Source organism: Microcaecilia unicolor, unplaced genomic scaffold (genome assembly GCF_901765095.1).
Source record: "Microcaecilia unicolor unplaced genomic scaffold, aMicUni1.1, whole genome shotgun sequence".
Lineage (NCBI taxonomy): Eukaryota > Metazoa > Chordata > Amphibia > Gymnophiona > Siphonopidae > Microcaecilia > Microcaecilia unicolor.
Window position 1 is genome coordinate 3,890 of NW_021963166.1, and position 15,732 is coordinate 19,621.

Below are 15,732 nucleotides of genomic sequence, written 5' to 3' on the forward strand. Positions count from 1 at the left end.
CATCCTTAGTGATGGGTGTCCCCGTTCGAAAATGCCCCTCAATCTGTAGATGTGAAGTTTTGGGGAGCTTCTTGCAGGATGCTGGAGAAGAAGCAACCTGCTGTTGAGTCCAGGAAATTTGAGGAAGGACAGACAACAAGCAGGGGTGTCTTCTAATTCTGCATGTTCAGGAGAAGAGAGGTAGAAGATGCTGTAGCCTGCAAGTCTGGACCCAGTTGTTACCCAGAGGTGGCTAAAAGAGCCAGAAAAGGAAAGAGCCTGCTCTTTGTCTGAACCCCTGTTACAAGGAATCAGAGGACTCCAAAGAGTTTGCCAAAATGCTTCCGATTGTTGCCATTGATCTAAAGCTGTTATCTCCAAACATATCCATGAAGAGGAAGAGAAGAATAAAGGGATCCACTCAGTGCGATATTCAGGATTCTTTTGGAATCCAGAAGTGGAAAGGAGAGGGGGATCAGAAGAGAGGTTCAGGCTGTTTGAGAGCCAGGTACCAACAAGCATCATTGGGTTCAGGAAGTTCAGGTAGAGAAAGGGGAAAGGGAAAGGGAAACTTGATATACCGCCTTTCTGAGGAAAGAAACCCAACATCCGGAAAAAGGGTTTCCCACATGGAAAGGATCAAACCTGGTTCTGCTTTTTGTGCCTGTGTTCTGAAGTACTATGTGAAAAACCATTTACCATCGACTGCTGCTTTGAACAAAATTCTTTTTCAGTAAGGGTTTTTATATCTGGACTAGATCCATTGCCTGAACTGTCTTCTTTCTAAGAGTACTACACTTCAGAGTCCATAACAGACTTTCCCAAGACGCTTAAGAGAACAGAGACCTGGAACACAGTAAGCTCTCTGAGTGACATGTACCCAGAACAGAAGCCACATATGTGGGTAAGACCTACAAGATTTGTCAACATGCGGTTAGCAGAGCATAAGCAGGCAAATTAGAAATGCCAATGGTTGAACACTGTGACAACGGGACACACTTTTAAGGCTCTCCAAGGGCGGGTGTTCAAGCAAGTTCAGCCAAGGTTTTTATACCCAGATAATCAATACTGGTATCCATATACTGGACGGTGCTGAATATTCAAGTATTACCTGACTGCCAGCACTTATTCGAGTATCAGCGATATTTAGACCGATACCCAGAAAACTGAACATTGTCACTAACCAGGTAACCTGAAACTCCACCCAGGTTCTACCCTTGTATTTTGCAAATAAAGCTGCTGAAAATCCATGTATGGCTCTGGTCAGTAGGATACAGTCTGTGGAGGAATCACTCCTACCTGCATGAACCCTGCTCAACCTGCAGGGATTTAGGACTATGAGTGGATCTAGTATAATAAAACCCAGTCCCTCACACAAGGGGCCTCCCAGAGCAAAATTAACATTACAACAGCTATTTACATCTACTGATCAGCAATAGTGCAAGAGTGACCAGAGGTGTTTTTCATGGTAGAGTTTTCTCTAAACTGGAGTGGATAGTTTTTGGAAATGGCGATATCGCTTTACAATTAAGCTATTAATGATAAACTCTTGAATCTGCTTCCTAGAGGTCCCTGTAGTCCTTGGCTCACATCTTACCTGATTATACTGTTCATGATGTAATAAACGCTGTTGCACCTGGTATCATCATGATTTATTCCGAGATTGTGCCCCAGCTCGTGTGCAACAAGAGAAGCGTGGGATACGGCAGCAGCAGTATTAACCTAGCAAAGAAGCAGCGGGGGTTAATAATATTCACAGGTAGCAGGGGATACAACACAAGTAAATGACAACCAAAAAGACCAGGCTGGACCATTCAGTTTGCCCAGGTGCCGTTCTTCCACTTGGAATAGATCAGCATAAAGACCTTCCACTATTCAACCTAGTTAACGTTGTAGCCAGATGAAGGATTTTGGGTGGGCCTACAGAAAAAGTGGATGGGCACAAAATGTCCACTCTATCCCTCTGTCCCTTCCCACTGACATGCCCCCCCCCCCCCCTACTCAATTAAAAAAATATAATTACTTGCACTGACAGGAATCCCTAAGCCTCACTAGCTGGAGACGTCTCTCCCCGATGGTGCATAGAACTCTGCAGGAGCTTCATGAGCTGCCAATGCTGGTACCTGAGCATGGTTCAGTTTTCAGGTCATGCACAAAACCTGAGCATGAGCATGCATGGGTACCAACGTCAGTGGCTCATGTTCTGAGCACTGCTGGAAGTCGTATTCGGGTGGCAGGTCTTGCTTGAACTTCCCGACCAGCTGCTGGTGGGTAGGCCTGAGCCTAAAGTGGGTGGACTCCTGCCTACCTGGGCCCACACATGGCTATGCCACTGATTCAACCCAGCACCAGCTACTCAGCCCTATGTGTCCTTTTCCTGACCATTTAACCTCTTTCCCACCACAGCCTTCCATATCCATCCCAAATATTCCCAGCATTTAACGTTTTTTTGTTTGTCAACTCAGTCTCTGCTCTGAATCATTATTAAGATTTAATGAATTAGATTTAAAAAAAATAAGAATAATTAAAATAAAAAGTCTTTTCATGTGTGTCTCACCAATGACTTGTAAAGTGGGCATCAACTGCCTCCCTCGCCTTTCTTGCTACCGTTTACTTTTCAGTTAGTGTTAGCAGTCAATACAGGCCTCACCCAACCTGCCATCTCCAACTATCTTGCCCAGGTCCTCAATGCCTTCCTCATCCACACCTCCAGTAGGGGGCATGCCCCTCCAGGGGTCCTCCTTCCTCATCCTCCTAGACATCCCCCTGCTGGGTGTGACCCTGTTGAGTGGTGAAGGGCAACTCCAAGGGGCCAGGGTCCATTACCACCTCCTGCCATGACCTCTCAGCAGCAGGTTGGTCTGGGGCTGGCTGTGTGCAGTGTTGTTCAAAGTACTAAGACAAAGTACTTAAGTGAAAGTAAAAATAAATGTATATTTTAATACAAACATACTGTGAGCAACACATTACAAAATATACTTAAGTGAAATTTAAAAAGTTATTGCTCAATATAATACTTTTCGAGTAAAAACTAAAAGTACCACAACTACAATGAATGTAATTATTGTTAACATTTTTACCACAACAATTTTATTGCTCTAAAATCCGATCTGCTTTGCTTTTATTAAAGATAATTTTGAAAAATGACTGTCACTCATGCAAATGTGCTTGTGAATCATTAATCCAGCAGAGCTAAAAAGGTGTTCAAGAACTGAACTGACAGGAACTGATGTGTTCAGACTGATAATAAGTTCCTTCAAATCAGGCTGCAAGATTACCGATGTCTTCTGACTGGCTCTGCAGGTATTGATCAAGGGAATCTCTGTCTGAAACACTAGACTTCGGTATAGCAAAGAATACTTTATCATCAACATCTGCATTAGAAGCACATAAGTACATAAGTATTGCCATACTGGGACAGACCGAAGGTCCATCAAGCCCAACATCCTGTTTCCAACACTGGCCAATCCAGGTCACAAGTACCTGGCAGAAACCTCAAAGAATAACAAGATTCTGGAATCCCAGAGTAGCAACATTCCATTCAGAATCCCAAGTACATAAGTTTTGCCATACTGGGATAGACCAAAGGTCCATCAAGCCCAGCATCCTGTTTCCAACAGTGGCCAATCCAGGTCACAAGTACCTGGCAGAAACCTCAAAGAATAACAAGATTCTGAAATCCCAGAGTAGCAACATTCCATGTAGAACCCCAGAGAGTCGCAAGATTCCATTCAGAATCCTAAGTACATAAGTATTGCCATACTGGGACAGACTGAAGGTCCATCAAGCCCAACATCCTGTTTCCAACAGTGGCGAATCCAGGTCACAAGTACCTGGCAGAAACCTCAAAGAATAACAAGATTCTGGAATCCCAGAGTAGCAACATTCCATTCAGAATCCCAAGTACATAAGTTTTGCCATACTGGGATAGACCAAAGGTCCATCAAGCCCAGCATCCTGTTTCCAACAGTGGCCAATCCAGGTCACAAGTACCTGGCAGAAACCTCAAAGAATAACAAGATTCTGAAATCCCAGAGTAGCAACATTCCATGTAGAACCCCAGAGAGTCGCAAGATTCCATTCAGAATCCTAAGTACATAAGTATTGCCATACTGGGACAGACCGAAGGTCCATCAAGCCCAACATCCTGTTTCCAACAGTGGCCAATCCAGGTCACAAGTACCTGGCAAAAACCTCAAAGAATAACAAGATTCTGGAATCCCAGAGTAGCAACATTCCATTCAGAATCCCAAGTACATAAGTTTTGCCAAACTGGGATAGACCAAAGGTCCATCAAGCCCAGCATCCTGTTTCCAACAGTGGCCAATCCAGGTCACAAGTACCTGGCAGAAACCTCAAAGAATAACAAGATTCTGGAATCCCAGAGTAGCAACATTCCATGTAGAACCCCAGAGAGTAGCAAGATTCCATTCAGAATCCCAAGTACATAAGTACATAAATGTTGCCATACTGGGAAAGACCAAAGGTCCATCAAGCCCAGCATCCTGTTTCCAATCCAGGTCACAAGTACCTGGCAGAAACCTCAAAGAATAACAAGATTCTGGAATCCCAGAGTAGCAACATTCCATGTAGAACCCCAGAGAGTCGCAAGATTCCATTCAGAATCCCAAGTACATAAGTGTTGCCATACTGGGACAGACCGAAGGTCCATCAAGCCCAGTATCCTGTTTCCAACAGTGGCCAATCCAGGTCACAAGTACCTGGCAGAAAACTCAAAGAATAACAAGATTCTGGAATCCCAGAGTAGCAACATTCCATGTAGAACCCCAGAGAGTAGCAAGATTCCATTCAGAATCCCAAGTACATAAGTGTTGCCATACTGGGACAGACCGAAGGTCCATCAAGCCCAGTATCCTGTTTCCAACAGTGGCCAATCCAGGTCACAAGTACCTGGCAGAAACCTCAAAGAATAACAAGATTCTGGAATCCCAGAGTAGCAACATTCCATGTAGAACCCCAGAGAGTAGCAAGATTCCATTCAGAATCCCAAGTACATAAGTGTTGCCATACTGGGTCAGACCGAAGATCCATCAAGCCCAGCATCCTGTTTCCAACAGTGGCCAATCCAGGTCACAAGTACCTGGCAGAAACCTCAAAGAATAACAAGATTCTGAAATCCCAGAGTAGCAACATTCCATGTAGAACCCCAGAGAGTCGCAAGATTCCATTCAGAATCCCAAGTACATAAGTGTTGCCATACTGGGACAGACCGAAGGTCCATCAAGCCAAGCATCCTGTTTCCAACAGTGGCCAATGCAAGTCACAAGTACCTGGCAGAAACCTCAAAGAATAACAAGATTCTGGAATCCCAGAGTAGCAACATTCCATGTAGAACCCCAGAGAGTAGCAAGATTCCATTCAGAATCCCAAGTACATAAGTACATAAGTGTTGCCATTCTGGGAAAGACCAAAGGTCCATCAAGCCCAGCATCCTGTTTCCAACACTGGCCAATCCAGGTCACAAGTACCTGGCAGAAACCTCAAAGAATAACAAGATTCTGGAATCCCAGAGTAGCAACATTCCATGTAGAACCCCAGAGAGTAGCAAGATTCCATTCAGAATCCCAAGTACATAAGTACATAAGTGTTGCCATACTGGGACAGACCGAAGGTCCATCAAGCCCAGTATCCTGTTTCCAACAGTGGCCAATCCAGGTCACAAGTACCTGGCAGAAACCTCAAAGAATAACAAGATTCTGGAATCCCAGAGTAGCAACATTCCATGTAGAACCCCAGAGAGTCGCAAGATTCCATTCAGAATCCCAAGTACATAAGTGTTGCCATACTGGGACAGACCGAAGGTCCATCAAGCCCAGTATCCTGTTTCCAACAGTGGCCAATCCAGGTCACAAGTACCTGGCAGAAACCTCAAAGAATAACAAGATTCTGGAATCCCAGAGTAGCAACATTCCATGTAGAACCCCAAAGAGTCGCAAGATTCCATTCAGAATCCCAAGTACATAAGTGTTGCCATACTGGGACAGACCGAAGGTCCATCAAGCCCAGTATCCTGTTTCCAACAGTGGCCAATCCAGGTCACAAGTACCTGGCAGAAAACTCAAAGAATAACAAGATTCTGGAATCCCAGAGTAGCAACATTCCATGTAGAACCCCAGAGAGTCGCAAGATTCCATTCAGAATCCCAAGTACATAAGTGTTGCCATACTGGGACAGACCGAAGGTCCATCAAGCCCAGTATCCTGTTTCCAACAGTGGCCAATCCAGGTCACAAGTACCTGGCAAGATCCCAAAACAGTAAAACAGATTTTATGCTGCTTATCCCAGAAATAAGCAGTGGATTTTTCCCCAAGTCCATTTTAATAATGGTCTATGGGCTTTTCCTTTAGGAAGCCATGCAAACCTTTTTAAAACTCCGCTAAGCTAACTGCTTTCACCACATTCTCTGGCAACTAATTCCAGAGTTTAATTACACATTGAGTGGAGAAATATTTTCTCTGATTTCTGGGATAAGCAGCATAAAATGTTTTGTACTTTTTTGGGATCTTGCCAGGTATTTGTGACCTGGATTGGCCACTGTTGGAAACAGGATGCTGGGCTTGATGGACCTTTGGTCTGTCCCAGTACGGCAATATGTATGTACTTATGACTTGTAGTAGTAGTAGTAATCCAGCTTGTTCAATTTTCTGAATAAGCGTATTGATGCTCTGGTTTCACCGCTATATTTCCAATGCCTCCTTTTCCTTGGAAGGTCCTTGTTGGTGCTATTATGGAATGGTAGATTTGTGTCATACAGGTCCCAAGTGATTTTTAGGGTTTTGTATGAATTCATAATATGCCTGCTACTGGAGAGAGGTTATGTTGTTGTGTTCCTTAGATTAATGTTTGGTTTTATCTTCTTCTCCTCATTGATGTAGATTTTGTGATGTTTGTTTGTCAAGGTAATTGAGTTAGGGACTGGGGAGAAGAACCACATCGCAGACCCGCACCAGCTCCCTGGATCTCCGGCCAAGACTCACCTACCCAGGGCCATGCCAACACAGTAAGCGGGGTAAGCACCGCAGGGGGGCGCCATCCTCTAGAGGGCGCCGCCATGGTGCTTACCCTCGCTGCTTACCTCAGCTCCGCGCCGCCCTGGGGGCTTTAAATCTTTTACCTCCGACAGTCACCGCAACTGAGCAGCGTCAGTAAAAGCGCTGCCGTCTCCAGCCTTCCCTTCGTGCTCGTTCGTTCCCTCAGTGTCCCGCCCTCGCAAGGAAATGACGTCAGAAGAAGGGGGGACACTGAGGGAACGAACGAGCGAGCGCGAAGGGAAAGCTGGAGACATCGGCAGTGCTTTCACTGACGCTGCTCAGCTGCGGCGACCATCGGAGGTAAAAGATTTAAAGCCCCCAGGGTGGCGCGGAGCTGAGGTAAGCACCATAGCGGCACCCTCTAGAGACCAGCAAGGAATCAACGAACTTGTCCGCACAGGACACCCTCTGGATCCATGAGAGACAAGCACGTGCCACATAGGACCCACATACTGATGCCTGTAGGCATAAGGCTGCCACCTCCAATGCTATCGTAAGGGAGGACTCCAGCTTACAATACTGTGGGTCCTTAAAAGCCATAGCCGCTTCCACCGGCAAAGTGGTCTTTTTTGTGACCGTCGTAATCAAGGAGTCCACTGTCGGCATCTGCAGGGATTCTGAGTCCTCCGAACACAGGAGGTAATGGTACGCCATAGCCCACATCACTCAAAGGCCAGCATCCAGTCCATCCCACTGTGCTGAAATGAGGACCTTCTTAGCCTCATGAATATAGAAGGACTTTGAGGAACTCTTGGTCTCTGACATAATGGAAGGGGTAGAAGACACTGCGGGCACCGCATCCAGGGGGAAATGTTCAATACCTCCAGTGCCTGGAAAATGAGAGAGGGTAGCTCTTCTTTCCGGAACAGGCAAGCCGCTGTGGTGTTGTCCCCCTCCTCCAGTGGTAATTCCTCCTCCTCCTCAAGAGCATCCAAGGGTGCCTGAAGGGAGTCCCCTGACAGGTGGCCCTTCTCTATGTCAGAGGGCCCAGAGCCGTCATCTATGGACCGTGGGGCCTCCACCTGCAGTGTCTTAGGCAACAGCGGAGGGAGGATGACCAGGAGCTTCTGGGAATATGGCAACCTGGAAGGGACATGAGGCTCCTCTGTGTGCTTTAGTAAAAAAAACTTTATGCATTAAAAGCACAAATTCTGGGGAAAATGGGCAGCATCGGCTCCCAAAGCATCAGTCCTCTCTCCCGAAGTTCCCGCCTGATTCAGGAAACTGCCCTGGCTGTGTTCCTGCTGCCGCGGTAAAAACTGCATGGTTAGGAGGGGAAAAGATGGCGCCCACCAAAACAGCCTTGAGTGATGAATACCAAACAGGTTTATTTATTTATTTCATTCATTAAGGACTTACGTTTTTAAATGTTTTCCGGTAAACGTTTTTTTCGCCACTTGAACGTCATATCAAAAATGCCACTCTAGATGTTTTATGAGCTGAAAGTTTGCCCTTATAAAACAAGAATAAACTAGGCATCCCTTTAGAAATTCCATATAGGCGCCCTGTTATCAGTGCTTTTTTTGTAGGAAAAAAGGTGCCGGTACTCATGCCATGCCAACCTTAAGGGCGGGGTCACTATCTATGGCTCCGCCCCCATAGAAGCCACACCCCGACATTAGCCACATCCATTTTACTAGCCGTGGAGCATATAAAAATGTAACATTGAAAATAGTACACAAGTCCCCAGGCCCAAAACAAGAACCCTGAAGATCGATTATATCCTAATAAAAATGTAGACAAAAAAAATCAGCTGAAACCTCTGAAAACCAGACTCTGGTATGCAGGATAACACCAGAAAAAACAAAAAAATGTTCACCTTGCAATAAAAATAGCAGACATGAATTTCAAATATTCCATTCATTATATTACAAATTAACAACTACAAATAAAACAAACAAACAAAATAAAAAGCACAGCTACCACTTTATCTTAAAATAAAAATAAAATTCTTTTTTCTACCTTTGTTGTCTGGCCATGTTGGTCCCAGTTTGTGGTTTCTACTTTCCTCATATTTTTTTAACTCTATTGCCAGGATTTCCTGTGTGTCATTTTTCTCTCCTCCTTTTCCTTTCAGCTTTCTTCAATTTTATTTTCTGCCTTTATCCACGTTTAGTTCTTTCTTACTATCCAATCTATCCAAGCATTTCTCCCTTTGCCCCCTCTTTCCTTATCCAGCATTTCTTCCCTTGTCCCCTCTCTCCATCCATCATTTCTCTACTTGTCCCTTGCCTTCTCTCCCCATCAATCGTTTCTCCTCTTGTCCTCTCTCTCCCCCATCCAGCATTTCTCCTCTGGTCCCCTCTCTCCTCATCCAGCATTTCTCCCCTTGCCCTCTCTCTCCATCCAGCACCTTTCTCCTTGCCCCTTCTCTCCCCATCAGAATTTCTCCCTTTTGTCCCCTCTTTCTCCATCCAGCACTTCTCTACTTGCCCCTTATCTCCCCATCCAGTATTTCTCTACTTGTCCCTTGCCCTTTCTCCCCATCTATCATTTCTCCCCTTGTCCCCTCTCTCCCCATCCAGTATTTCTCCCCTTGTCCTTTCTCTTCCCCATCCAGTATTTCTCCCCCTGCCCTCCCCTCCATCCATCCATCCATGCCCAGCAATTCTCCTCTCTCCCCTGCGCTCCCCTCCAGCGATCTCTTCTCTCCCCCTGCCCTCCCCTCCTCTCCATTTCCAGCAATCTGTTCTCTTCCCCCTGCCCTCCCCTCCATGTCCAGTGATTCTCCCTGCCCTCTCTCAGCACCCCGACAGCCCTCCTTCCACCCCCCCCCCCCGCGCGCATGTGTTTTATTTTCTATGGCAGCGACATTAGTGAGGAAGAAGGCACTGCGGACTCGCCTCCGGCTCCAGCTTCTTCCTTCTCTCTTCACACAGTGTCTTGCCTTCTGCAATGATGCATTTCCTGTTTCTGCGAGGGCGGGACACTGTGTGAAGAGGGAAGGGAGAAGCTGGAGGCGAGCCTGCAGTGCCTTCTTCTATACTGACGTCGCTGCCACGGACAGAAAGGTTAAGCGCTTGTGGGGGGGGGGGGGGGGGAAGGAACGGAGCTGAGTCGGGCTGCCGGGGGGGAGGGGAGGAGGAACAGAATTGAGTCGGGCTGCCGGTCGGGGAGCTGAGTCAGGAGGGAAGGAGACCGGCGCCTGTGGGGTACAGAATAAAAAGGTGCCGGTACACCGTACTGGTGCGTGCCGGCACAAAAAAAGGACTGCCTGTTATGAAATTACCTCTTATGCATGCGGGAAACAAACATCAATATGCAGAAATATGTAAACAGGGGGAGAAAACTGACTGGGGAAAGAATGGGCAGGAAAGAAAAATTTCAGCAGGTAGAGAGCACTGTGAGGACAAACTCTAAGTGGGTAATTTCACAGTGACTTGTCCTTACCGTACTGATGGAGGTTCCAAGGGTTGGAGAACACACAGTCCCAATATAGGCCATTCCAATCGTACCATTCTCAAAGGAACCCCGTCCTCTGCAAACCAAACAGAAGTACCGAGACGTAAGGCTGATTATTTGAACACAAACACAAAATTAGGACCTCAATCATTAATATGTGCTAGTTAACACATGTTAATATACATGCATATGATTGCATGGTAAATAATATACACAAATGCACAGTAAATAAAGCACATCAATGTTTGGTAAATAGGGCTAGATTCTATACATGGAGCCTAAAAATTCCACACAAAAACATTTCCGCCTATGCATATTGTATAAGCAGCGCCTAGATTTAGGCGCGGTATATAGAATACGCTAAGTTGGTATCCCAGCACCTACAACAACGTGCCTCCATTTACACTAACCAAAATATGGTGTAAATCCCGGTGAATAGATTTAGGCACATATTCAGTAACAGTGGATGTAAATTTTGGAACGCCCATGAAACGCCCATTTCCCTGTCCATAACCACACCCCTTTTTTGCCTGCGCACATTAAAAATTTAGGTGCAGTATGTTAGAGAATACGCTTAGGGAGTTGTGCGTGTAAATTCTAATTATTGCCAATTAATGTTCATTATTGCTTGTTAAGTGCTGTTAATGCCGCTGATTGGCTGAAGCCAATTAAGTTACACGTGCTGTTATAGAATATGCCTAGATTTTGGAGTAGAACTCTAGGCGCGCTATGTAGAATCTAGGGGATAATGTGTATAAATCAAGGGGTCTCAACCCAGTCCTCAGGACACACCTAGCCTGTCAGGTTTTTAGGATATCCACAATGAATATGCATGAGTTAAATTAAATTTGCACACACTACCTCTATTCTATAGAAATGAAGACTAGGTATGTTCCGAGGATTGGGTTGAGAACCCCTGATATAAATGCATAGTAAAAAAACATATAAATGGAAGTTAAATAATCCACCATAAATAAAGCACATCGATGCAGGGTAAATAAAACACATCAATGCATGGTAAAGAACATAAATGCATGGTAAATAAAGCACATAAACATATGGTAAATAAAACACACAAATACATGGTAAATAAAGCACATCAGATAAATAAATACTAGAGCTGCTTGTACTTGGCCATAAACAAACATTTATAGCGAAATAGATTGATCTGAGTCCAATTCTCTATGCTAAGGTAAACCTCAAATCTCTGTGCCATTTGTCTATATGACCAGGGGTAGCATGGTAATATTTATCGGCAAGTTCGGAGTATATATGCACTAACTACCCTCTCCAGAGTTTCCTACCAAACAGTATTTGCTTCAGGGCTGTAGGTGCCCTAAGGAGGCTGCTCGTAACTTCTCCAGGCACCAGGCTATATCTTAACGGAAAGTATTGGGAGCACAGCCCCTCGTTCTAGAATGTTAACTATTAAATGTAAGTGCTAATTGCGCACTAAAATTATACAATGTGCATGTTATTCCCCTGGATTCCATATAGTGTGACCGCAGTTGTGCACGCAAATTGGGTCATATTCTGATTTGTGTGCATCTTAATTATCTTAACAAGTCAATCAGTGCCGATAACTGCCAATTCGCAGGCAATTGACAGTATTTACGTGTAGAACTTTCTAATCATATTGTGTAAAGTTCTGCTCATAAATTCTAAGATGCAGAACTGAAAAGGGGGTGTGGAATGGGCAGGTTATGGGTGTTTGTAAAATCCATGTGCGCTGATATAGAATACACTTGCTCCGTGTCTAACCTGGAGAGGCAGTCCCGAACCGTATTATCGAAAAAGATGGCCGGCCATCTTTCGTTTCGATAATACGGATGGGGCCGGCCAAATGTCAGAGATAGTGGAAACCGAGGCCGGCCATCTCAAACCCGGCCAAATCCAAGGCATTTGGTCATGGGAGGAGCCAGCATTTGTCGTGCACTGGTCACCCTGACATGCCAGGACACCAACCGGGCACCCTAGGGGGTATTTCTAAAAAAAAAATATATATATATATATATATACACAATGTTAACTTATAGGTTTAATTCTTTAATTGGTTGCATTACAAATACATAGAATATTAAAGACAACCATTTTCTTATTGAATCTACAACAAACTTTATTGTCTCAAAATGTTTTTATATTTTTATATATCACACATCCAATAAAATGGATCACTTGCACACTCAATCTTTCATTCATCCACACCAATTTAACATACTTCTCTAATAAATCATTAAAACATCTTATTATTACACATATGGATCATCACACATCAACTGGACTTTGTTATGTAACTATCTTGACATGTCTTAACATATTCATTGTCTCATATTAATCTTGAATAGTTTTGATGTTATCCATCATTGCTGATTTTCCACCAGATGTCATGTGGATTATCTTTCACTATATTGGGACACCAGAACCCTTCTGACTTCGTCAAAACTTGTTATAGGTCCAGTGGAAGTGTCCATAAAGTTTTCTTTGATCTAAAACTTTTCCAGGCTATAGACTGAAGCGTAAAACCCGACACAATTGTGTTTCGCCAACAGCAGCGTCTTCAAGGGTTATTCATTCGGCCGGCTTCTGATAGCAGCTGGGAACACACCTCCGCTAGCAGCATGGAAGGCACTAAAAAACGCCCGCACGTAATTGGATGTGTGATATATCTAATATAATGAAACGCACCCTCAACGTTCTGAGGACAACGTTCTGTGAAGCCTTGAAGCCTTGAAGCTTGAAGCCTTGAAGCCATGAAGCCATCTGACGTCACTCCCAGGCTGAAGGGTTCGTGGATTCGTGTTGTGAAGCCTTCAAGCCAGCCAGCCGTCTTTGCTCCGCCCTCGCCTCAAACCAAACAAATCCGGAAGCGAAGCGTCAGGGAAGGAGGCGGCGCTCCCGACGTCTAGCCTTCCCTTCGCTGTGTTCCGCCTTCAAAAGAAGGCGGGAGACAGCGAAGGGAAAGCAAGACGTCGGGAGCGCCGCCTCCTTCCCTGATGTTTCGCTGCACGAACCGCCACGGAGGTAAAGTTAAAACGAAGAAGAAAAAAAAAAGGGATGCATGGATGCGAAGGGGGGGGGGGGCATGGATGCGAAGGGGGGGGGGCATGGATGCGAAGGGGGGGGGATGAATGGATGCGAAGGGGGGGGGGGACATGGATGCGAAGGGGGGGGGGGGAAGAGGGCGGGCCAGGCTGGGACATGGGAGAGAGAGGAGCATGGATGCGAGGGGGGGGGTTCATGGAAGGGAGAGAGGGGACTTGCTGGAAAAGGATGAATGGAGGCGGCAGGGGACAGAGGAGCATGGATGGGCATGGAATGGGAGGGCAGGGCTCAGGGAGAGAGGGGAATTACTGGAAATGGATGAATGAAAGGGGCCAGGGGACAGAGGAGCATGGATTGGCATGGATTGGGAGGGCAGGACTAAGGGAGAGAGGGAAATTGCTGGATAGGGATGAATAGAGGGGACAGATGGGCATGCATGGATATGGATTGCAGGGCAGGCCTCAGGTAGAGAGGGCAATTGCTGGATAGGGAAAAATGGAGGGGCCAGGTGACAGATGAGCATGGATTGGGAGGGCAGGACTAAGGGAGAGAGGGAAATTGCTGGATAGGGATGAATAGAGGGGACAGATGGGCATGGATGGATATGGATTGCAGGGCAGGCCTCAGGCAGAGAGGGAAAATGCTGGATAGGGAAAAATGGAGGGGCCAGGTGACAGATGAGCATGGATTGGAAGGGCAGGACTCAGGGAGAGGGAAATTGCTGGATAGGGATGAATGGAGGGGACAGATGGGCATGGATGGATATGGATTGCAGGGCAGGCCTCAGGCAGAGAGGGAAAATGCTGGATAGAGAAAAATGAAGGGGCCAGGTGACAGAGAAGCATGGATGGGCATGGATTGGAAGGGCAGGACTCAGGGAGAGGGGAATTGCTGGATAGGGATGAATGGAGGGGACAGATGGGCATGGATGGATATGGATTGCAGGACAGGCCTCAGGCAGAGAGGGGAAATGCTGGATAGGGAAAAATGGAGGGGCCAGGTGACAGAGGAGCATGGATGGGCATGGATTGGAAGAGCAGGACTCAGGGAGAGGGGAATTGCTGGATAGGGATGAATGGAGGGGACAGATGGGCATGGATAGATATGGATTGCAGGGCAGGCCTCAGGCAGAGAGGGGAAATGCTGGATAGGGATGAATGGAGGGGCCAGGTGACAGAGGAGCATGGATGGGCATGGATTGGAAGGGCAGGACTCAGGCAGAGGGGAATTGCTGGATAGGGATGAATGGAGGGGACAGATGGCCATGGATGGATACGGATTGCAGGGCAGGCCTCAGGCAGAGAGGGGAAATGCTGGATAGGGAAAAATGGAGGGGCCAGGTGACAGAGGAGCATGGATGGGCATGGATTGGAAGAGCAGGACTCAGGGAGAGGGGAATTGCTGGATAGGGATGAATGGAAGGGACAGATGGGCATGGATGGATATGGATTGCAGGGCAGGCCTCAGGCAGAGAGGGGAAATGCTGGATAGGGATGAATGGAGGGGGCAGGTGACAGAGAAACATGGATGGCCATGGATTGGGAGGGCAGGGCTCAGGGAGAGAGGGGAATTGCTGGAAAAGGATGAATGGAGGGGGCAGGGGACAGATGGCCATGGATTGGGAGGGCACGGCTCACACTCTCTCTCTCATATACAATGTCTTTCTGACTCTCACTCTCACACACTCTGTCTCACACTGTATCACATTCACTCTCTATGTGCCACACAGTCACTCACATAGAGCGTGGCACACTCTCTTGGTCTCATACCCCGCAGGGGTCTGTGCTGGGTCCGTTGCTTTTTAATGTATTTATAAATGACCTAGAGATGGGAATAACTAGTGAGGTAATTAAATTCGCCGATGACACAAAATTATTCAGGGTCGTCAAGTCGCAGGAGGAATGTGAACGATTACAGGAGGACCTTGCGAGACTGGGAGAATGGGCGTGCAAGTGGCAGATGAAGTTCAATGTTGACAAGTGCAAAGTGATGCATGTGGGTAAGAGGAACCCGAATTATAGCTACGTCTTGCAAGGTTCCGCGTTAGGAGTTACGGATCAAGAAAGGGATCTGGGTGTCGTCGTCGATGATACGCTGAAACCTTCTGCTCAGTGTGCTGCTGCGGCTAGGAAAGCGAATAGAATGTTGGGTGTTATTAAGAAGGGTATGGAGTCCAGGTGTGCGGATGTTATAATGCCGTTGTATCGCTCCATGGTGCGACCGCACCTGGAGTATTGTGTTCAGTACTGGTCTCCGT

General features: G+C 46.4%; 1 protein-coding gene across 1 annotated transcript in view; it reads right to left on the bottom strand.

Annotated features, from left to right (window-relative positions):
- Positions 1-1,576: 1,576 nt before the first annotated feature.
- LOC115459033 (disintegrin and metalloproteinase domain-containing protein 9-like) overlaps positions 1,577-15,732 on the bottom strand; it is a gene marked incomplete at its 3' end in the record, with an annotated part of 71,989 nt that continues 57,833 nt past the window's right edge. The window contains exons 10-11 of the mRNA XM_030188896.1: positions 10,422-10,509; positions 1,577-1,701 (exon numbers count right to left, since the gene is read on the bottom strand). Of these exons, the coding sequence (XP_030044756.1) occupies positions 1,577-1,701; positions 10,422-10,509 (213 nt within the window). The remainder of the gene's footprint in view (positions 1,702-10,421; positions 10,510-15,732) is intronic.